The sequence below is a fragment of the Dunckerocampus dactyliophorus genome, chromosome 2, assembly GCF_027744805.1.
Source record: "Dunckerocampus dactyliophorus isolate RoL2022-P2 chromosome 2, RoL_Ddac_1.1, whole genome shotgun sequence".
Taxonomy (NCBI): domain Eukaryota; kingdom Metazoa; phylum Chordata; class Actinopteri; order Syngnathiformes; family Syngnathidae; genus Dunckerocampus; species Dunckerocampus dactyliophorus.
In genome coordinates this window covers 35,295,070-35,318,493 of record NC_072820.1, presented here as the reverse complement: position 1 = coordinate 35,318,493, position 23,424 = coordinate 35,295,070, and the positions used below count along the sequence as shown (strand labels likewise).

General features: G+C 40.4%; 2 protein-coding genes across 7 annotated transcripts in view; one reads left to right on the top strand and one right to left on the bottom strand.

Annotated features, from left to right (window-relative positions):
* Positions 1 to 9,019, top strand: part of LOC129169362 (uncharacterized) — a 17,057-nt gene extending 8,038 nt beyond the window's left edge. For 3 of the 4 annotated variants that reach the window (XM_054755758.1, XM_054755741.1, XM_054755733.1), the window contains 17 exons: positions 56 to 201; positions 284 to 575; positions 1,054 to 1,213; positions 1,290 to 1,558; positions 1,633 to 1,778; positions 1,861 to 2,152; positions 2,631 to 2,790; positions 2,867 to 3,135; positions 3,210 to 3,355; positions 3,439 to 3,730; positions 4,213 to 4,372; positions 4,449 to 4,717; positions 4,792 to 4,937; positions 5,020 to 5,347; positions 5,425 to 5,596; positions 5,683 to 5,948; positions 6,028 to 9,019. In XM_054755758.1, the coding sequence (XP_054611733.1) occupies positions 56 to 201; positions 284 to 575; positions 1,054 to 1,213; positions 1,290 to 1,558; positions 1,633 to 1,778; positions 1,861 to 2,152; positions 2,631 to 2,790; positions 2,867 to 3,135; positions 3,210 to 3,355; positions 3,439 to 3,730; positions 4,213 to 4,372; positions 4,449 to 4,717; positions 4,792 to 4,937; positions 5,020 to 5,347; positions 5,425 to 5,596; positions 5,683 to 5,948; positions 6,028 to 6,488 (3,974 nt within the window). In that variant the 3' untranslated portion in view covers positions 6,489 to 9,019. The remainder of the gene's footprint in view (positions 1 to 55; positions 202 to 283; positions 576 to 1,053; positions 1,214 to 1,289; positions 1,559 to 1,632; positions 1,779 to 1,860; positions 2,153 to 2,630; positions 2,791 to 2,866; positions 3,136 to 3,209; positions 3,356 to 3,438; positions 3,731 to 4,212; positions 4,373 to 4,448; positions 4,718 to 4,791; positions 4,938 to 5,019; positions 5,348 to 5,424; positions 5,597 to 5,682; positions 5,949 to 6,027) is intronic. The other variant, XM_054755749.1, reaches the window with a different exon arrangement.
* On the bottom strand, positions 6,490 to 23,424 carry LOC129169388 (integrin alpha-M-like). 3 transcript variants are annotated; one of them, XM_054755768.1, is made up of 30 exons: positions 23,252 to 23,421; positions 22,808 to 22,910; positions 22,621 to 22,718; positions 21,341 to 21,411; positions 21,167 to 21,281; positions 20,979 to 21,106; positions 20,745 to 20,887; positions 20,512 to 20,662; positions 20,274 to 20,424; positions 15,899 to 15,972; positions 15,704 to 15,812; positions 14,923 to 15,056; positions 14,705 to 14,851; positions 14,423 to 14,635; positions 14,225 to 14,358; positions 13,443 to 13,585; positions 13,202 to 13,362; positions 13,002 to 13,127; positions 12,859 to 12,932; positions 12,658 to 12,799; positions 12,494 to 12,592; positions 11,060 to 11,139; positions 10,899 to 10,985; positions 10,754 to 10,823; positions 10,571 to 10,669; positions 10,421 to 10,501; positions 9,412 to 9,522; positions 9,229 to 9,342; positions 9,052 to 9,162; positions 6,490 to 8,981 (listed from the first exon to the last, which is right to left on the bottom strand). In XM_054755768.1, exons 1-30 carry the CDS (start codon positions 23,286 to 23,288, stop codon positions 8,886 to 8,888), a joined length of 3,402 nt encoding a protein of 1,133 aa, XP_054611743.1. In that variant the 5' UTR covers positions 23,289 to 23,421; the 3' UTR covers positions 6,490 to 8,885. The 3 variants fall into 3 exon arrangements, with proteins under 3 accessions (XP_054611743.1, XP_054611751.1, XP_054611759.1); XM_054755776.1 differs by lacking the exons at positions 22,621 to 22,718; positions 22,808 to 22,910; positions 23,252 to 23,421 and having other exon boundaries at positions 21,167 to 21,292; positions 21,341 to 21,397; XM_054755784.1 differs by lacking the exons at positions 6,490 to 8,981; positions 9,052 to 9,162; positions 9,229 to 9,342 and having other exon boundaries at positions 9,414 to 9,544; positions 23,252 to 23,424.

Below are 23,424 nucleotides of genomic sequence, written 5' to 3'. Positions count from 1 at the left end.
GTGGAATATAAGTCTCCTTTGACTAAAACCAATATACTTTCACCGTACTATTTAGTGCTCCCGCCATTCCCTCAAACGTTACAAGAAGTGGAGGTGCCGGTTCTGGGAAACAGACAGTGTAACTGTCTTAATGGAGTTGGTTCAGTCACAGACAACATGATCTGTGCTGGTGTTCTGGAAGGAGGAAAAGACGCTTGTCAGGTGGATGACTTCTTTTCAGTTCACTTCAGATTTTAAGTAGTTGAAGTATGATTTGACACACAGTTACTCTCCACACCTTCAGGGCGACTCAGGAGGTCCCATGGTGAGCCAGCAGGATTCCATCTGGATCCAGTCAGGAATTGTCAGTTTTGGATTTGGCTGTGCTAGACCTTATCTGCCAGGAGTTTATGCCAGAGTATCCCGCTACCAGTCTTGGATCAACTCCCATATCAGTTCAGATAAACCAGGCTTTGTCCAATTCAACTCCAGCGGGCTGGATGCTGACAGCAACTACACATGTCCTGGTGTTCCTCCTCCTGTTACTGGTGTTACTCTTACTGTAGGACCAGGGCCCAGCATGTCAAGTGCTGAACGTAGGTACCTTAATTACCACTGCACTGACTCAGTACTTTGCATGTACTGTACAATCACAATACAGGAACATGAATATCAATTGACGTGAGACTATTAACATGACATTTAAGCCACGTTTCCATCAAGTGTTATTCAATTCAGCCCCATGGCATGGCTTGGAAGTGTAAACCCTAATTTGGTTCGTGTTTCCACTGCAGGACAGCATTGCAGTGTTCTAAGTCCATTCTATAGAGACAGTACCCTTTAGGCTCCTCCCCCTTAGGGCAAGTCAGCAAAAAGTTATGTAGTGCATAGAATTTTGTTGTCGTCTTCAAAATATTTTGTCATTGAAAGTTGCACAAACTGTGAGTTTTACCAAGATGAACTGTAAGATTTGGTGGAACAAGGACTTGGTTGTTGCCATAATGACTGTGGAATTACAGTATATTAAATTCAGTTATGGTCATCTCTCTGGATTTTAATGAGACATGTTTGCAGTGTGTGGCATCACTCCACTGAACTCAAAGATAGTTGGAGGTGAAGATGCTCAAGAAGGAAGTTGGCCTTGGCAGGCCAGTCTGCAGAATTTTGGCCATGTTTGTGGTGGTTCTCTCATAAACAGAGAGTGGGTGATGTCTGCTGCCCACTGCTTCTCCAGGTGGGTCACCTTAACATGATGTCATATACATTTTGGATCTGTTTAAACAATCTGAGCTTTTGCATTGTTTCTGTAGCGCAAGTACGTCTGGATGGTCAGTTTCTCTCGGTCGTCAGAACCTGCAAGGCAACAACCCAAATGAAGTGTCCAGGACGGTTGACAGAATCATTTTGCATCCAAACTTTGACAGTTTTAGCTTCAACAATGACATCGCTCTGCTCAGACTTTCCTCAGCGGTCGCATTCACAGACTACATCAGACCTGTGTGTCTGGCAGCCAGTAGCAGTGAGTTCCACAATGGCACTGATAGCTGGGTCACTGGCTGGGGAACTGTCCAAGAGGGAGGTAAGATACTTTACTGATAGTGGAATATAAGTCTCCTTTGACTAAAACCAATATACTTTCACCGTACTATTTAGTGCTCCCGCCATTCCCTCAAACGTTACAAGAAGTGGAGGTGCCGGTTCTGGGAAACAGACAGTGTAACTGTCTTAATGGAGTTGGTTCAGTCACAGACAACATGATCTGTGCTGGTGTTCTGGAAGGAGGAAAAGACGCTTGTCAGGTGGATGACTTCTTTTCAGTTCACTTCAGATTTTAAGTAGTTGAAGTATGATTTGACACACAGTTACTCTCCACACCTTCAGGGCGACTCAGGAGGTCCCATGGTGAGCCAGCAGGATTCCATCTGGATCCAGTCAGGAATTGTCAGTTTTGGATTTGGCTGTGCTAGACCTTATCTGCCAGGAGTTTATGCCAGAGTATCCCGCTACCAGTCTTGGATCAACTCCCATATCAGTTCAGATAAACCAGGCTTTGTCCAATTCAACTCCAGCGGGCTGGATGCTGACAGCAACTACACATGTCCTGGTGTTCCTCCTCCTGTTACTGGTGTTACTCTTACTGTAGGACCAGGGCCCAGCATGTCAAGTGCTGAACGTAGGTACCTTAATTACCACTGCACTGACTCAGTACTTTGCATGTACTGTACAATCACAATACAGGAACATGAATATCAATTGACGTGAGACTATTAACATGACATTTAAGCCACGTTTCCATCAAGTGTTATTCAATTCAGCCCCATGGCATGGCTTGGAAGTGTAAACCCTAATTTGGTTCGTGTTTCCACTGCAGGACAGCATTGCAGTGTTCTAAGTCCATTCTATAGAGACAGTACCCTTTAGGCTCCTCCCCCTTAGGGCAAGTCAGCAAAAAGTTATGTAGTGCATAGAATTTTGTTGTCGTCTTCAAAATATTTTGTCATTGAAAGTTGCACAAACTGTGAGTTTTACCAAGATGAACTGTAAGATTTGGTGGAACAAGGACTTGGTTGTTGCCATAATGACTGTGGAATTACAGTATATTAAATTCAGTTATGGTCATCTCTCTGGATTTTAATGAGACATGTTTGCAGTGTGTGGCATCACTCCACTGAACTCAAAGATAGTTGGAGGTGAAGATGCTCAAGAAGGAAGTTGGCCTTGGCAGGCCAGTCTGCAGAATTTTGGCCATGTTTGTGGTGGTTCTCTCGTAAACAGAGAGTGGGTGATGTCTGCTGCCCACTGCTTCTCCAGGTGGGTTACCTTAACATGATGTCACATACATTTTGGATCTTTTTAAACAATCTGAGCTTTGGCATTGTCTCTGTAGCGCAAGTACGTCTGGATGGTCAGTTTCTCTCGGTCGCCAGAACCTGCAAGGCAACAACCCAAATGAAGTGTCCAGGACAGTTGACAGAATCATTTTGCATCCAAACTTCGACAGTTTAAGCTTCAACAATGACATCGCTCTGCTCAGACTTTCCTCAGCAGTCACATTCACAGACTACATCAGACCTGTGTGTCTGGCAGCCAGTAGCAGTGAGTTCCACAATGGTACTGATAGCTGGGTCACTGGCTGGGGAACTGTCCAAGAGGGAGGTAAGATACTTTACTGATAGTGGAATATAAGTCTCCTTTGACTAACACCAATATACTTTCACCGTACTATTTAGTGCTCCCGCCATTCCCTCAAACATTACAAGAAGTAGAGGTGCCGGTTCTGGGAAACAGACAGTGTAACTGTCTTAATGGAGTTGGTTCAGTCACAGACAACATGATCTGTGCTGGTGTTCTGGAAGGAGGAAAAGATGCTTGTCAGGTGGACGACTTATTTTCAGTTACCTCTTTGGTTTTAAGTAATTCAAGTATGATTTGACACACAGTTACTCTCCACACCTTCAGGGCGACTCAGGAGGTCCCATGATGAGCCAGCAGGATTCCATCTGGATCCAGTCAGGAATTGTCAGTTTTGGATTTGGCTGTGCTAGACCTTATCTGCCGGGGGTTTATGCCAGAGTATCCCGCTACCAGTCTTGGATCAACTCCCATATCAGTTCAGATAAACCAGGCTTTGTCCAGTTCAACTCCAGTGGGCTGGATGCTGACAGCAACTACACATGTCCTGGTGTTCCTCCTCCTGTTACTGGTGTTACTCCGACTGTAGGACCAGGGCCCAGCATGCCAAGTGCTGAACGTAGGTACCTGGATTACCATTGCACTGACTCAATACATTGCATGTACAGTACAATCATAATCCAAGAACATGAATTTCAGCTAACATTACACTATTAACATGGCATTTAAGCCACGTCTCCATCAAGTGTTATAGTTCAGCTCAGCCCCCACAGTATGGCTTGGAAGTGTAAACCCTGATTTGACTTGTGTTTCGACTGCGGGACATCACGCATTGGAGTGTTCTAACTCCATTCTTCAGAGAGAGTGCCATTGTGGTTCCTCCCCCTTAGGGTTGCTTTCCAAGAGGTTATGTAGTACACAGAATTTTTTTGTCGTCTTCAAAAATGTTTGTCATCGAAAGTCACAAAAACTGCTATTTTTACCAAGATGAGCTGTAAGATTTGATGGAACGAGGACTTGGTTGTTGCCACAAAGACTTCTGACGAATATTAAATTCAGTGTGTGTTCATCTATTCGGATTCTAATAAGACATATTTACAGTGTGTGGCATCATTCCACTGAACTCAAAGATAGTTGGAGGCGAAGATGCTGAAGAAGGAAGTTGGCCTTGGCAGGCCAGTCTGCAGAATTTTGGCCATGTTTGTGGTGGTTCTCTCATAAACAGAGAGTGGGTGATGTCTGCTGCCCACTGCTTCTCCAGGTGGGTCACCTTAACATGATGTCACATACATTTTGGATCTGTTTAAACAGTCTGAGCTTTGGCATTGTCTCTGTAGCGCAAGTACGTCTGGATGGTCAGTTTCTCTCGGTCGTCAGAACCTGCAAGGCACCAACCCAAATGAAGTGTCCAGGACGGTTGACAGAATCATTTTGCATCCAAACTTTGACAGTTTAAGCTTCAACAATGACATCGCTTTGCTCAGACTTTCCTCGGCAGTCGCATTCACAGACTACATCAGACCTGTGTGTCTGGCAGCCAGTAGTAGTGAGTTCCACAATGGCACTGATAGCTGGGTCACTGGCTGGGGAACTGTCCAAGAGGGAGGTAAGATACTTTACTGATAGTGGAATATAAGTCTCCTTTGACTAAAACCAATATACTTTCACCGTACTATTTAGTGCTCCCGCCATTCCCTCAAACGTTACAAGAAGTGGAGGTGCCGGTTCTGGGAAACAGACAGTGTAACTGTCTTAATGGAGTTGGTTCAGTCACAGACAACATGATCTGTGCTGGTGTTCTGGAAGGAGGAAAAGACGCTTGTCAGGTGGATGACTTCTTTTCAGTTCACTTCAGATTTTAAGTAGTTGAAGTATGATTTGACACACAGTTACTCTCCACACCTTCAGGGCGACTCAGGAGGTCCCATGGTGAACCAGCAGGATTCCATCTGGATCCAGTCAGGAATTGTCAGTTTTGGATTTGGCTGTGCTAGACCTTATCTGCCGGGGGTTTATGCCAGAGTATCCCGCTACCAGTCTTGGATCAACTCCCATATCAGTTCAGATAAACCAGGCTTTGTCCAGTTCAACTCCAGTGGGCTGGATGCTGACAGCAACTACACATGTCCTGGTGTTCCTCCTCCTGTTACTGGTGTTACTCCGACTGCAGGACCAGGGCCCAGCACCTCAAGTACTGGATCAACAACTGCCCAACCAGCAACTCCAAGTCCTGCTGGTTTGTATCTTAATCAGCTTCAGATTTTATGTAACCTCATTTTACCTCATTTGGTCTAATTTGCCTACCCCATGTAGAGCAAGTGTGCGGCACAGCTCCTTTGAACAGTCGTGTAGAAGGTGACAGTGGAGTTGTACCAGGGGGAACTTGGCCTTGGGTGGTTAGTCTCCACAAAAATGGGGCTTTCACTTGTGCAGGAACACTCATCACCTCCAGGGTCATCCTTACTTCCGCTCAATGCATCTCTAGGTAAGTAGTACATACTAACCCTCTGCCTTGTGTCCACTGTACACGTAAGAAGTTAAACTGATGAGAATTTTTTTCTGCTACTATAGCTCCATTCCAACTTCAAGTGACTGGACGGTGTATTTGGGTCAGAAACTTGTCAATGGCGTAGAGGGGTTTGAAATGACTATGTCCATTGAAAATATTACAATCAGCGAAATGACAGGTTTCAATATTGCGGTGCTGCAACTCACAAAAGCGGTCAGCTTCAGTGATTACATACAGACTGTGTGTTTGGACATCACCAATGTACAAACCTTCCCTACTGGAACTCGCTGTTGGGTTGCCGGCTGGGGGCAGATGACTAAAAATAAAAGTAAGGCCATTTTGTAATTGTTTGGATCTGATATGGGTTAAAATATATTCAGTATATTCAGTATGTGGATTTTCTGCAGGTAATGCAAGAGCTGATGAAAGTCTAAGAGACATTGAGACTGGAGTAATAAGTTGCAATAGTGCTGATCAGGACAACATTTGTACTTCTAGCTTGGACATTCAGCAGGTACATTCATTTTTCTTGTGTTTTAAAATATGGATCCTTGGGTTGTCTTGTGGGTCACAACAACAGTGGTCTTTGCAGGGGGATGAGGGTGGTCCACTGCTCTGCAAGTCAGATTCATCTTGGTTCCAGGCAGCTGTTGTTACAGCAGGTCAAAGTAAATCCCTCCGCGCCGACATTCAGGTCTTTTCCAGACCCTCGCGTTTTGGATCATTCTTGAAGGAAACGGTTGGTGACTTGCCATCTCCAGCACCTTCCTCGTCAGCAGGTGCACCACTTAGCTGCGGGTCCCTGCTGCTTTCTTTCTTTGTGACTTTGTCATCTAGCTACCTGGTGCTGTATCATGGAACTGCTTGAGACTATTTATTGCTGCCCTTCAACCTCTTATAGTGCTGTAGTTACAGCACTTAAGACACATTTCCATCAAGCATCACAATTTGGAACCCCAATTTGGCTCTTTAATGTTACATTGTTGTATGTGACAATGACAAACTATAGGACTGAATGAACAGACTTTCATTTAGCTGAGTCACAATGGTGACAGGTACATTTTGAAGTGTTTTATAACTTTTCATGCATCACCTAAGCATGATGCTTTCTACTGTTGTACTTCTTTCCACAAATTGAAACTATAACTAAACTAACAAAATTATAAAAATTTAAATAATGACAGCCGTTGTAGTTGCTACTCATTTATGTTTATGTGTACCACCATATTTTTGGGTGATATGACAATATGATTCAATTCATCGGAGTCTTGTATGAAAAGCTACAAACCTTAACCCATATAAGTAAATACACTAATAACAAACTGCAATACAGCAAGTGCATTTAGTGTCTACCAAACTAAGCGTTTTGTATTTTTGACTGGGTAAGTGTAGTCATGCTCGCTGACTCTGTCTCACACTTCATGACACACTCGATGTACTCAATTCTGTGTTTGAGATATTAGAACAAATTTATCGTGTTCCCACCTTTTGCCATCACCGTTACTATAAAAACTTTGCATATTATAGTCTCTTACTCCACATTTGCTCATTTTACACTTATTTTTACCAGCATAGGGGGTGTGCTTTGTGGGTTAGTGAGTAAAATGTCAGTTCATTAAATGCAAAAATCCTAATATTTATTGATGCAATACATCAATGGACAGTTTTGCCCAGTAATTCAGAAATAGGCGTAGCCTAGCTAATTTTCCTGATGGGATGTCAGCATCTACACACATTGCTACAAAATCTTCAACAAACTGTAATGCCCGTCGTTGTGATTAAGGAAGATGTAATCACCGATGCAATTCCAACTGCATATGCAAAATATTTTTTATGGCACTCTTATTTTGTTTACACAGACGACATGGGCACTCTTATTTTGAAGGCTGAAAGTGTGTGCCGTGAGTGTTGAGAATGTCTGTAAGACAAGCTGGGAGCAAGAATAAACATGCTTCTCGTCTTTTTTCACTCACAACCTGCACGTCATCATCAAGCATTTTAAAACGCTCCTTGTATGAAAGCAGTAAAACATAACGCGGTGAAAATACACTCATCCAGGCGGAGTCGCACAGACACATAACCGCATTAGCATGCTAAACTAAGCTAACCCCGCCAGCTTCCATTCACACTCCGTAAGAAGAGGTTTCGCCGTTTCAACCTGTTTAGTTTGGGAGGAGGCGGTTTAGTGTAATAATCGTGCAACGATTGAGCAGTCCGCAGAGTAAATACTTCCCCACACGAACGTTCCTTCTCCTCACCATGACAGCATTTCATTCACATTATGTTCATTTATTTATTGGCCAATTCTGCGATTCCGTTAACGCAGAAATCATAGGGCCCTCCATGCTGTGGTACACGGGAGGCACCAATACGGCAATACAGTGCACCGCGGCGCTCAGTCATCAACTCGGCTTGTTTCCGTTTATCATTTATACCGGTATAAGTCATTTTCTTATCATTGGAAGAATTCATACCTGTATACCGGTATATACAAATTATCGCCCAACCCAAGTTCCCATGATCCTTTTACGAGTGCGGAACCAGGAAGTAGTGAATTTCCGAAATAGACACTAGTATAATGTTTTGATACAAGACCTAAGCAGCGATCCTGTTTTGATCTGGCAAATCTTTAATAAGTTTAATCAAGTGTATAATTACTAGAGCTTCTGCTTGGACTGATGAAAAAAGCAACCACGCATCTTGAGCAAACGAGTGACGCTGGTAACACCGAGCTTAAGTTGGCTTTTAAGGTTTATAGTGTGCATAAGGCACTTAATGTGCGGTTCCAATAATGTCTCACGCACTGCCATTGCAGTGCATTATCATTCACAGTAGTGATGCCATAGCTACAGTCTGATAGGCTTCTTGCTGCCCTGTACCCGCAAGACAGCTCTTTGCTTAAACGAGAAATATTGCAACGTTTTAATCTCACAATATCTCATTGACACTAGCTAGACACTAAGAGCAAACTAGATGGAAAAGGCGTTTCTTTTGACAATATATATTTATATATTTCTGAATGCTGCTTGGTGGAAATGTGTTGCTAGAAAATTATACATCATGAAGTACTATCACATATGTTCATTGTGTATAATATGTTGTTTGCTGTACAATTAAAATTGGTTAGTAAAAAAACATTCAAAATGTATTTTTACATATCATTATTTCTATATGTTGTATAGTAAAAATCGATTCAACAATGTTTCAAATATGCATTACCAATTGGAGTAATGGACATTTCACTGAAAATGCCAAAGTGAATTATTTATTCCTGTGTGGGCATGGCCTCTTCAAGCCCGTCTGTTTCTGCACCGTCTGCATCAGTCATCATCTGCTTGTATTTACTGTTAAAAAATCCAGCCTAAGAATAGAAAATAAATGAATATCATCAGGGTATCATGTGTGGCAATTCATGTCCTTTTTTTCCTCACCTTGTAAAGGGCAGCTGTGAGTAAAGCCAACAAAGCCAAGCCTCCTAAGGAACCTCCTACTATCTCTTTGGTAAAATCCGGTTGAGGATACACTTCTACCACTGTCTCAATCTGATATGGACAATAACAGTATTTCAGTTGATACATTCAAGCTTTTTATTACAAATAAATTTATACCTTGCGAACCGGGGGGATGTTATTAGACGATGTGGAATAGAAGATGTACTGGTTCCTGTCGTACTCCAGACTGGCTGTGCTGGTCAACATGAACTTGGCCTCAGTGAGGCCAATCTGGATGAGAATAACAGCGCTGAATGGACTGCACATCATTTGACACACACTTTCACAGTGCAGTATTACCTGCTGGATCCATTCTGAACTCATGTTGGCAGAGATTGTGTACCGTTTGCCCTCGAGTCTTCCCATGAAGCTGTTGCACTTGAATACCCTGCATGTCGCGACTGAGCAGTCCTGTGGGCCATTAGCACATTTGCTTGACCATTAAATGAAAAAGAGATCATTTTAAAAAACATATCATTGCTCAGTTTTGACTGACATATTTTTTTATTAATGAATTTACAATTAATTTGAAAATTAAATAATTTCATAAATTGTTTTTATTCTAATGCATAAGAATTTTATAACACATTTTTTAAAAATAATTTTTTTAAACAACTTTTTAAGTAAAGCAACTTTTCATTTTTTATATTATAACAATTAGCCAGTATAAAATACTTCTATTTTTACTAGTATTAACACTTTTTATTATTATGCTGCAATGCACTTCTACACCAGTGCAAACTCCAACCAATAATAATAATTCACCCTTCACAGGGTATTTTCATTGAAATACTCATTTCATAAATAAAATATTTCAAAATAAAATTATTATTATAAATATATTACACTTACGGTAGTACATAACAAAGCTTAACATTTAACATTTGTTTTATAATAATATACCAATAAAATAAAATACATGAATAATATTACTTTTTTATGAATATGCTTAATCCTGGGATTCCTTTGCCTTAAATCAAAATACCTGCAAATATAAAGTTTCAACTCCGGAAAATGATTGTAATATCATACTTTTTTCTTACTTTTTAAAATGAAATGATAAGTATAATTACTAACTTTATATTTATATAAATGCCATCTTTTTTTCATTATATTTAAGTATGACTTTTTATCATCAACATTGCCTTTTTTTGCTAATTGGCTGGGTGTTATCATTAGCCAAGTGTCCATTTCGATTTATGTTTCCAATAAGGTTCCTTGCTCGATAACAAGCTCCATACTAAAAATAAAGCAGAATTTTCATTGGATATATTCATTAGCTATATACAGACCATTGAATTCTTCTTACAATTATCTTATTTTTTTGTATCTGACCAACAAAATCCAGGATGTTAGCGCCTTCATCGACATGTGTTTGGCAGTCTGGAATCTGAAACAGAGACAATTTGTGTTGCTTAGACAGAAACCCATGAAAGTTCCTATTTATATCATGTCCAACCTGCAAAGTGCTCAAATCTGCCCAGATGTCCTTATCGGCAAGTTTGATCGGGACCCTGATCACCACGGTGAAGTTCAGGGCTCGGATGTTGTTTGTAACCTGACACCAAAGTAAACACTGCTGCTTTAACAAGAATGACCAACGAAGGGTTCAAATGAAGTTCTTTTTTGGTAATGACCCTACCAGAAAGGATGGCTGGACTGACTTCTGCAGATTATTCTTTCCGTAGGTGAAATTGACATAGCTGAGAGAACTGAGAAAAAATATGTGATAAATGCAAACTGAATTAATTCTATATTTAGTATTGACATTCTAAACACACACACACCTTTCCATTGTTATAAAAATGCTGTACTTAACGCCAATTTCTTGAATTTTGTAGAGTTGGCTTAAAGCAGAGTGTTGCTCGTTCCCACTGGAATAGAGACGTAAAAGGAGGTGTCACAACAGTGCAACTGTGCACTGGTGTTGGCAATTGCATGACTTTACCTTGTTGCATTCGCAGTGACGAAAATACTGTTGTCCAGTTGGCTGTTGATTTCAATGCCGTACGACACAATGAAGACAGCCTGAAAATGAATCAGGGTGAGATAACCCTTTGGATCTTTTAGATAAATGACATTTGTGGTGTCCCCTATGGGCTGTGCTCAAAATGCTTTGGAAGACATGCTAGCATGCATGTAATACAGCTATCGTCAAACTTTTATAATCATTAGACAAACGGCTCAGTGGCTTATGGACAATTTGTTGCTAAGTCCCAAAGACGTTTTGGATGATGGTGGCCATGTTTTTCAACTAATCTTGCCCAAATTTTCCAGACATGTGCTTGTCATCCCCTGAAGTTGTGCACTAAAGCAGGGGTCGGGTACCGTTTTGGCTAAGAGAGCTATGAAAGCCACATATTTTAAAATGTATCTCCGTGAGAAACATTTTTTTTTCAAACACTGAATACAAATAAATATGTGCATTTTTAAGCAAGATCAACAATTTTAGAATACACTATTACCTTGCTATGCCGCGGTTCACCTTTGGCGGATTCACCGCGTTGCAGATTTTTTACAGTGCAATTTTGCATGTTTTTTTTTTTTTTAACAGTGTATGAACACGCATTGTGTGTGCGTCTTTGTGGTGTATTAGTGCGATCTATCGGTGCCCTTTTGTATGTGTCCCTTATTTACTACTTCCACCAGCAGAGGGTGTTAGATACTCATGTGAGAGTTGAAGACGTGTGCAGCTCCACCTCATCTCAGTATGTTTTTATGTGCCTGTACAAGCATATTAGGAACCCACAGTAAACTAAATATACAGCCACAACAGTCCTTATTGGCTAAGAGAGAACCCGCCCATTGTGTTCTGCATCCTGATTGGCTGTAGACCATTGTCAAGTCAGTCTCCTTCTTCCTCTTGTGGTCAATTGTGGTTAGCAAATTAGCTAACTGTGTGAGCTGCTCGCTACCGTCCAATAAACAATAGAAGAAGAAGAAGACGTTAACCCCCTACAGAATAAATTAATCTTCAGTTCAAGGATTATGACGAGGAGGAGGAAAATACGACGGCAGCAGCAATACGTTTTAACAAGGATTGATCATTAAAATTCAAACTAAATTTGAATTTTGAGTGTGTTTAAATGACAGACAAATCTGAGAAAATATTAATGTCTGTCTGAAAAAAGTGTATAAAGTGTATTGTGAGGGGTTTTTCAGCCTTAAAACTTATATAATAATTGTAAACAAATAAAATTGTTGACTTTGCGGATTTCACCTATTGTGGGCTATTTTGGGAACCTATCACTCGCGATAAAAGAGGGAAGACTGTACCAAACTGTTCACACAAAAGATATACTGTACTTATTTATTAAGGAATTCTGTGTCTACTGGAGCAATAGGTAGATAAATTTCTTTACACTGACATAAAAGAACCAACCTTTGCGTTACTTCTGAAAATGGGCTTATCAATGGCGCAGTCTGTCTTGCCACGAGATATGCCAGCCTCACTGTCCAAGGAGTTGCACTCGATTCGTCCCTTTTTGTTAGAAAAAGAGTCAAGTAAATGTAGTAGAAGTAGTCCTATAACATATTCATTTCTACCTGCAGGCTTGTGAACTTCCTGTAGGAGAACCCATCTGGGTATGTAAGAACAACAAGGGTGTTGTAGGAGTTTTCCGCCAGGTTTTCCACAGATACGGTGACATTCAAGAGCTCATCTATGCCCACTCTAACCTCTGAAGAGCTGAGCATTGATGAAGTGTTAGCATGAGTAGAACTGGAACGCTGCGGCAAAGTTCTTACCTGGTAAAGTTGAAATCCAAATGGAGGTTATCTTCACATTTGTTGTCTCTGCCGCAGTCGATCTCAAAGGCTAACTGTGGATTGCAAATTTAGGCTTGACCGCCAGACAACTTCTCAATGAGGGTTGCTCACCGGATGCTCACCGGATGAAGGGTGGTGGTCTGGGCTTGCTCTGCCAGACTTGGGCTCAGGTTATTGGCCCCAGGCAAACCCTCAAATGTAAATCTGAGCTCGTTGTAAAGAGGATTCAAAGCATCTTCTGGGCAGGGCTGCAAAAAACGGGCATGACTGTAAAGTGAGAAACACCCAGAGCCTCGATATCGGTGTCTTTCAAACAACCTACCTCGATGATGAAATTGACCTTGAAGCATTTCGGCATTGCTAGATCAAGAATAATATTCCCAGTCGTTTCTCGATTATGATTTTTGTCACTGTTATAAGCTCGGTTGTTTGGCACCTTGCGGGTGGCATCCAGCGTGAAAGTATAATTAACCCTCGCTGTGGCTGCGATGGATTACAGTTTAAATATAACATGATGCATACTAAATGTAACTGAATGGCGTTAAGCGACAAGACTGAGGCACCTCTTTGGACAGCCGAGTGTTTGATCATCATAAAGCAGATCTCAGCTTTGTTGTCCATCGGTTTGGTGCAGTCAGCATTTTGAATGGAGATTTGCTTCGGCATGTAGGACAATGCTGATTCAACCATTACTACGGGTTTGGATCTGGAAACACACAAAGTTAGACAAAAATGATGTTTGGTAGCCTGAAGCCAAGACCCTGCTGCAGCAAAATCTAGCAGGCCAAAGCCCTGCTGCAGCCCCTTCATCCACCAGGCCAGGCCCATGCTCTGCTGCGGCCGGCCATCATCCATGCCAGGCCCAGGTTCTGCTGCAGCGCATCCACCATCCACCGGATACTCGTCTAAAAAGTGTATGCGGCTCATCCCTACTTAGTGTGGCTATCGGCCGGACTAGACTAGACACACTATCTAGAGAGCTGCAAGAAGTTGAAACTATCCTCCAGTTCACTCAAAAACAAGTGGATGACATTAAGGCAGGAATAGAAAAATATCATAACTCCTTACAGACTGACATTATGAAAATATGTGACAGTCTTCTCACTGTAACTGACAAAATGGAATACCTTCAAGGTCAGACTAAACAAAACAATTTGATGTTTGATGGCATTGAGGAGTCACCTGGTGAGTTGTGGACTGAGCCTCAGTGACAGGCCAATCCACATCAGTAAACGGCTTTGGTCCCGGGAAAAGCACAAAAATCTCTTCAGAATGGATGCCATTGTTGAGAAAAACACCCTGTCGCAAGTGCATTTATCTCCTAAAACCATAGAGAATTCTTTACCTGAGTAAGACGACTGTTCCTTTTGAACCCACCGCCAGGTCAGGCAGGTTGTCCCTGCTGAGGTCCGAGGAGGACTGGCTGATGGACATGCCAAAGAACTTAAGCCCTGCCTTGACTTTTGACCCTGCAATTCTCTAAATTAAGTGTAAAGGTTTATTATATAAACACAAGGTCATTGTGATGGTATTTGCAAATCACCTGAGAGAAAGTAGGAGTGATCTTTCCGGGTCCTTCGCCGTGAAATATATAAATGCTGCCTTGACCATCGTCCTCCAGAGGCGCCCCGACTGCCAAATCGTTTAGTCCATCAGTGTTGAGGTCGGGAAGTACGGCAAGGGAAGCGCCAAATCGTCCTCTGCGCGATTCGGCTCCTTTCAGTACTACCGGAGAGTCGAAACTACACTCAACTTTCTGGTGAAAATATAAGAGATTTAAGAATTTTCAAGGCAAACTCAAAGTGTTCTCTCATGAGATTCTCACCAAAATGGTTATGATGCAAACGTAAACCCTCCCCTCTCTATTGTCTTCCACAAACATGGGGGCAGATATAAGGATGACATCCGTGTTGACATCCCGATTCACATCCATAGCGCACACGACCGCCCCAAAATATTCACCGATCTGATACTGTAGGGAACAAGAACAGATGTCACATAAAAGAAATGTGCTCTTTCCTTGATAAGACGGTGAGGGCGTACCTGCCATTTAAAGGGATCTATTTTGTCAACATGGTTTGGGGAAATCACCATCACAACTCCTCTGTGCTGATATCTCGGAGCACCAACAACCGTCAACATCGCGTACGGAGTTTGGGCAGTCGCTATGGAATAACCTGGAAGGAAATGATCACACGCAGTGCTACTCCACATCTGGAAGATGGTACTGTTGTGTTTTGTATTTAATACAGAGTTCTATTACATAATTAAAGGGTAGAAATAAACATGTCTCAAGATCCCCATTTCCTTCATTTTAATTTTACTATGATTAAGCCCGATGAACTCTGCCGAGTGACAAGTGGTCACACATGGCATGACCAGGAACTCTACGTTTCTGAGACAGCTAGACAGCAAAAAATGTAAATTTGACAACAAATTACGAATTGTTTTTGCATTTTGTTTTATCTATCCATTTTCTATGCCGATTATCCTCATTAGGGTCGTGGGGGTAAGCTGGAGCCTATCCCAAATAGACTGCCTTTTATTGTCACTATATACACACGTACAATGAGATTGAAAGTAGCTCCATGTCCCGTACAGATGTGTGTACTAAAAACATAGAATAAATAATAGCATAAGACAGATAAAGAAATAAAGTGCTAACTTAATGAGTGAATATATATTGCACAGTATTTCTATTCTAGCTGTTTTTTTGGTGTGTTGCAACTGATCATGTCTCTTCTCATCAGTGCAATATCACATGAGGCCGAAATGCTTTTCATGACAAACAGCAATGTTTTTTATTTAGAAAATATTCTCATACCCAAATAGCTATCAGGTTCAATGTTTGTAGGCAAATAGGGACTTTTCATCGGGCTTGTCAGGAAGCCTCCTCTCCATTGGTTTGCCCCGACAGCCGCTATCTGTATTCCCTAAAATGACAAGAAAACAGAAACTCACCAAAAAGTGTTTGAAAGAAACAAAGCTATTGTGCTGTGAATGGGGGCTGTTTTATTACTCCAGGCACATAAGCTGCACTGAATCCTTGCTGAGCCATCTCCATTTTCAGCGTCTCGCCACTTGAGTGAGACCCTATAAAAGCAACAAAAACAGGTATTAGTGTTTGTCACCAATGTCTGGAAAAATACTGCAATCCAATTAGAACTACAGTTGTGACTATTATGATAAGATCTGGACTTTATTCTTATAAAATTATTATTTTTGCCTTTTTTTCTCATATTACTAGAACTTTATTCTTGCAATATTACTTTTTTAGTCTCGCAATATTTCACCTTTTTTTTTTCCTGTTATCATAAAATTTGGCCTAAAATTTGTAAATTTGTAAAAAAAAAGTCTCATAATATTAAATATTTAAAGTTTTAAATTGAATTCTGTAATATTTAAATGTTTTCTCATTTGTACAAGTTAATGACTGATCAAGTTTATGATTTTATTTCTTAGAATTTTATTATAAACAATTATATAAACTCCATATTACAACTGTATGATATTTTATCATATATTTGGACTTTGTTCTCATAAAGTAATTTTTCCCCTTTTTTTATTACATTATTATTCTAATATTTTTTTTTAAATTGTGTACCATGTCGTAAAATTTAGACTTTTATCTCTTAATATTTCTACTTTTTTCACAAAATTACAGCTCTTATCATAATATTTTGACTTGATTGTTCTGAAACTAAGGTTTTTTTTGGGCAATATTACAACATTCTTTTTTTTCTTGCAAAATGAATATTTTGGTATACTTGGACTTTTTTTCCTTTTTTAAATTATATCTTAATTCTTATACTCTACTTTTCTTATTATAACTGTTTAAATTTTTTTTTATTCACATATGTCAATTTTTTTCACTAAAATATTATTATGATATTTTGACTATTTCTTGTAATTTTAGAACTTTACACTCGTAAAATGACCACTTTTTGTCATGATATTTAAACTAGGCCAATTTCCGTAAAGAGCACGTGATCGGCCGATAAACGCTTTACAAAGGCGATCACAAAAGCCGATCACCTGTGGCTCGTACTACTGCTGCCTGCAGAGAACCCATTGTGCAGTGAAGTGCAGGACCCTGTGATTTCCCCATTAACGGAAACCACGGAATCTTGCAGAAATGGACATACATGGACATTGTACATAATGTGAATGAAATGCTGTCATTATGAGGAGGAGGAATGCTTGTGTGGGGAAATGTTTCCCCAGCGGACTGATATACGCCAGTAGTTGGCATACGCACCTTTTGGAGACATGGCAAAAAGGCGACACACATTTTAAGTGGTGAGGTGAAATTAGAAACAAACATGCAATGGATTCCAGTAAAGATTTATACATCATTGCATCATGCCTTTATTGACTTAAAACATTTAAAGAAAGGGTTGCTATTTGACATGTCACTGATGGATATCATTTGGCATTTATCACAAACACCATTACGCACGAGCGTGTCGTATCCCGGCTAAAACATAAATAAAAAACGCAGTGCTTTTTGAAGACTTCATCATGTTATTTTATAACCATGATAATATTATGTGTTCGATTAATTAACAAACATCAGGTTGTCAATCTATAAATCTAGGGATTAAATTTCCGTTTCACCTCAGTTTTGGTGAAGTTCCGCTTCTTCGTCTTCAGCTTCTCAGCAGCCATGATTCAGAAGAACCGAGCGAAATACATTCAAGGGTCATTAAATATGGATGCCGCATTCATGAGCTACTTTGCATTGGGCATTTATGGATTGAAGGCGTGGAGAGGGTGTGACGTAGGGTGGAGTTGCGTACGGACATTTGGACAGCAGGTGAAGCACAAATTGCGTGAATGTGTGCATACGCCACTTTTTTTAGGTCTGAATATTTTTGTATGTAAGCACATTTTGGGTTTGTGGCGTACGCAGACTTTTAGTCAGATTTCTACGCACAGTTTTATATGTGAGGCCCAGTTGCCCCAGCCACCTCATCTGGCTCCTCTCTGCTGCGAGTTTCTCCCGAGTTCTACTCCGAGTTTCTCCCGGATGACAGTGCTTTCCCACCTTATCTCTAAGGGAGAGCCCTGCCACCCTACGGAGAAAACTCATTTCGGCCGCTTGAACCCGCAGTCTTGTCATAGGGTATGAGGGTAGGAACGTACATCCACCGGTAAATCTTCACCACAACGCATCACTGCAGATGCCGCACCAATTCGTCTGTCGATCTCGTATTCCATTTTTCCCTCACTCGTGAACAACACCCAGAGGTAGTTAAACTCTTCCACTTGGGGCAGGACCTCATCCCCGACCTGGAGATGGCACTCCATCCTTTTCCAGGCAAGAACCATGGACTCGGACTTAGAGGTGTTGATTCTCATCCCGGCCGATTCACACTACACAATGATCATGTTTAGTGCCAATTTGTGGGACAGCATTTCAAAACCCCTCCGCGTGGTTTGTGACTTGTCTAAAAAAAGGGTTTTTGTCCAGTCATATTTTTTCATTGGATTTTTCTTAAAATTAAGGTTAAAATCTCATTTCGGCTCGTGGACTCAATCTTGTGTATCGTCTCGTCTCGTTACATGGGTGTCTCATAACACCCCTACTGAACAGTCATGAGACAATCTCAACACACAACACACTTCCGGTCTTCAAAATAAGAGCGTTGTGCACACCATCCTGTCTAATTGTGCAAACAAAATAAAGGTGTCATAAAACATCTTAAATTAGATTGCATCAGTGACTATGTCTTCTTCAACCACAATCACATAATGTATTGAATCAGCTTAACAACATTATTCCCCCCTATACGGCACCCTTGCCCAATAGCACTCATCATAAATAAATTGTAAAATGTACAGTTAATTTATAGTTATCGGCCAATCTCACTCATCAGAATCAGCAGCATAAAACCCTGATCGGAGCATCACAAATTTAAACTTCTTACAAAATACTAGGGTTGTGAACAATAAACCGATGCAACCGGATATCCGGTTTGACAAACGAGAGATGCGGCTGCATCGGTATCAGCCTCCTGCATCAATAAAAATCAGCCATAAATCCTTAGATTAATCGATTATAGAGACATGCACTGAGTATCGCAAGACTAGCAACTGGTTGACAGTCCATCTCTTAAACAACGCAAGAGCCTGGGCTGCCGGCGAAAGGATTGTCGTCCATGCTCCGTAGCTTAGCATGACTGAAGACGAAATTGGATCTAAATACCATGAGCAGCACACTCCCTTTTTCAGCAGAAAGATTTTCAACACATCGGCAAAATATACGTACATTACAGTGATCTAATTTATCTTATTTATTATGCATTGTGTAAAACTAAGACAGGAACAACATCAAACATAAAAGCACTAAATTAATATAGACCCACCATCCACCAGTATGAGCTTGGAGTTTGTTTTTCAGAGAGGTGCACCGCACAAATATACACATTAGCACTCAATAAGGTCATCAAATATTACCTTTATGCATTCCCACATAGTATAAGCATTTGGGACTAAATATGAGGTGAAAGAACACAGGGAAAATACAGTATAGTAGTCTATTCTGTGCAGCATAGGAGAAAGTTTGATGGTGCGTTCAAGGACTGTCAAACAAAGTGGGACCACTTGCATTAAACATGCAAAAACTGTGGAATTTCTAACAATATTTTCTGAATAAAATAATGGCCCATATTTTCAAAATGTATATCCCTTAACATAACATTTTATATAGTTATTTACAAATTATTTTATTGTTTATTTTTTTAAGTTTTTTGTTATCTTTGTGCCTGAACGTTTTCCCGGCCAAGTGGTTGTGGACCCCTGCCTTACAGCATGCTTGGGGATATGATGTGCCCTTTTATACATTTGAAAATACTGTAAGAATGCTGCTTTTATGGAATTGGCTTCTTTATTTTATAATGTAAGATTAATGTCTACATCAACAAATGTAACTGCTGAATCGTATCGAATCGTACAGTATCTTTAGTACACTGTATCGAATCATTCTGTTTTTAAAATATATTGTTTTTTAATCATATCTAACCCGTGTATCTAGATGTGTATCAAATCGTCTAACACAAAGAGATTTACATCCCTACAAGGTACACATATATAATAATATTTGGCCTTGCTTATCTTTTTTTTCATTGTGGCCCTGATGATTCTTTTTATTTTTGTAATAAGACATGGTATAATGGTACAAGAATCTCACAAAGCCGTTTTGCCTTATGGCTGGTCAAAAGTCAGCCAACCATCATCTTTTGAATACGTGCATAGGTAGCAGCTCGAGGGCATCCTTTATTGACTTGACACTAAAGCAGGGAAGCAATTTTGTCAGAACAGGACTAACTACTGTACATTCTTTATTACAAAAAGAACAAATAGAAGCACAAAAGCCTGTGCTGCGCTGGTACCTTCAATAGCAAAGATGGTGTCCTCCAAAGTCCGCTGTATTTCTTTAAGGGCATTGAAGCTGTCCACTCTAAACACATACTTTTGTGAGGGAGAAGATGCGATGGTGTTCAACTCTTGTATTGCATCGGGTTTAGTAAATGCATCTCCCACCTAGCCAAAAATAAATCAAAAGTACATGGTAATAAAAGGTAATGAAAAGAGTGAAAAAACTAACATGACGTATAAAATACAACTTACCCCAATAGAAAATCGAATAATATTTTTATTTTGGGCTGCAGTTGCTGCAGATGACAAGTAACCACTGTCATTGGATTCTCCATCTGTGATCACTATTAAAATCTTCTTCACATTGGCTCTAGAGCCTCTGTTTTGCAAGAAGATATTATTCCTACCAAAAAAAAAAAAAATCAATCAAAATCAAGTAGCAAATATTATTTTTCGATGTTCAAAATACAATGAAAAAAACATACACAACATGTTGGATTGCAACAGCTGTGTACGTCCATCCCGTTATCTGATTGATTGCATTAATGTCATGTTGCCAGTTATTAACATTGAAGGTGTCAAAATAGTAGTGGATGGTCGGATTTGTGGAGAATTGGGCAATGGCAAACTTGGAGGAGATTAAAAAAAAAGTATGTTAGAATTAACATAAACAAACTAGCGTGAAACCAGTTATGTGAGCAGGTGGACCCACTTCTCACCCTGGAGTCTTTGCCCACAAAGGTGCTGATAAGATCACTGACAAAAGTCTTCATTCTTTCAAAATCTTCCAAAGCTACGCTGCCCGAGCCATCCAGCAGAAATGCGATGTCTGCTTGGCTTCGACACTCTGTCAAAAGAAGCAGATGAGTGCATGGTACAGGTAGATATTTTTTTTAAAGTGAAGAACCTGTAAGAGAAGAAGGCACAGGAGATCCGACTTGATCCAGCTGGTCAATCTCCAAGCACACGCCGTTGTACATGGTGATACTTCCGCAGTCTTTTGGGATGGTTGGACCACAAACCTGCAAGAGTTCTGAACTGTGATCAGCAGAAATACACAGGCAGAATTACTGGGACTCACCATCGTGTTTCGTGTGGGGGCATCAACTGTCATTGTCAAACCCAGAGACATGTTGACTGCAAAATCCGGCTCTGTGTTCAATAAAGATTATGTTACACTGCAATATTACCACAATGGACTACTAAATGTCATTACATGTCAGCTCATTAGGTACACCCGCACAATCTAATGACATGTCATAATATTGTTAAACAATAGAACACTGCGTTTTTCACATAGAGATCCAAAACAGCATCAGAGCCATAAAAGTACACCTGCCATTTATCAACATGTGCCTTTTATACATAAACCTAGTGGACAAGTGGCAACCCGCATCTATTTGCCTCTGATACTACCTCCAAAGCTGAAAATTGTCAGGCCAACCTTGGCCCCCACCCACCATTACGTGACTTTTTTGCAGAACATCAAGTGGATATTGTGGTCAAGGTCTAGGTCAAGGTTTATTTATAAAACATTTTATTTATAACAAACAGTTCATGCTGCTCCAAAGTGCTGTACAGATCAAGAAAATAAAATGCTACAAATTTAATAAAAAATAAGAACATCAACATGGAAAGACTTTAAAAAAATGCAGGCTTTCGAGGCAGCGTGAAAAGTGCTACACAGATGGTGTCCCACTTCTGTAATGTCTCTGATACTATTCAGTATGTGGCAGGGTCGTTCTTGGCACCTCATTGTGCGTCTGTGCCATGTATACGTAAAAGTGACATGAAAAAAGCGGGAACGGTGAACAGTGAATTTTAAAAGCCTAGTATAAAAAAAAAAAAAAAGAAAAAGCCCAATGAATGATGCTAGACAGGTGGCGCTGATTTTCTTTCTCATTCAGCTATTCCCATCAAGGGTCGCAACAGCGAGGGTTTAGCAGAAAATAGACGTCCCTCCCATGCTGTGTCTGTGCCAATTATACAGAACAGCAACACAGAAAAATGGTGGGAAAAATACAAGCTTTGAAAGGAAGCTCAAAAGTGGCCACAGTGGTTCCGGCTCTGATACTACCACAGAAGGTGGAAAACATCTGTGTTATTCTCGTCATCCCATTCTGTGTTTATACATTTCCACAGAACAGGTACGTGAAAAGAGGTGGAAAATGGCAGCTTTTATAGGCAGGGTGAAAGAGGATATACTGTAGATACAGCTTTTTTGGGGGAATCTCATTAGATGCTGCAGGTGTACCTAATGTTGTTGCTGGTGCGTTTACACAAACTCCTATTAGCAAGTCTGGACTGGTAACCTTGCAAACTCCACCTTCCCATCCCAGCTGTGCAATTTATGTTGCTCACCTGAAATTTCCAGCACACGGCAGGACTCAGTGGAACATTTAAATATTTGCCCCCTTCTGTTTTGAGAGTACTGAGCGAGGGGTGCACTGACCAGCAAGCTGACAAAATAGACCCAAACAAGCACGTAAGATCAGCCACAACAAACCCATCAAAGAACATCTTAATCCAATCCAATTTCTTTACTCACTCTGACCGTCTTTGTACTATCTGGTATCCAAAACCTTCTGCAGGGTTCCTTAGGGACCTCCAAGCCACAGGCTCAATATTGAAACTAAATGCAGCTATAACGACTGATAAATAAAAAGAGAAGAAACACTTGTCACCTTGGTGACGCTGATGTACTGTGTGTCACCATATATGGTGTGGACACATCCATCTCCATCACCAGGAAGTAGTTAATAAATAAATAAATAAATTAATATTAACTAAATGTTTTACACTTAAGCCATGAACATTTATATAATATGTAGTGTTAAAATGCTAGTGTTAATGAATAAAAATGTCCCTATTCGTACATATATAATCAATACATCAATGTGTGCAATGTTCTTTAAAATCATAAAATAGAAAAGGATGCAGCAATATATGATCATTGTTAGTCACGACCATAAAGAGTCAACTCTTATCTTACCTGTCGTGAAAAATGTCATAAAAAGCAGCCACTCCATTGTGTCGCTCCAATGGACGACACCAAAATACACTGACAATGCTGCGTGGAAACAGTTAAAGAGGAAGATGAAGAAGGTGATGTGACGGAATCAAAAGCATGGCGGCAGAAAGAGGAAGTCAGAGAAGAAGAAAAAA

Excerpts from the sequence above, each read along its gene's own strand:
- LOC129169388 (XM_054755768.1), bottom strand. The coding sequence starts at position 23,288 with ATGGAGTGGCTGCTTTTTATGACATTTTTCACGACAG. Across the intron at positions 15,813-15,898 it reads GTGCAGCTTATGTGCCTGGA|GGAATACAGATAGCGGCTGT; the intron begins GTAATAAAACAG and ends TTGTCATTTTAG. Across the intron at positions 13,128-13,201 it reads AGGTCAATTTCATCATCGAG|CCCTGCCCAGAAGATGCTTT; the intron begins GTAGGTTGTTTG and ends CGTTTTTTGCAG.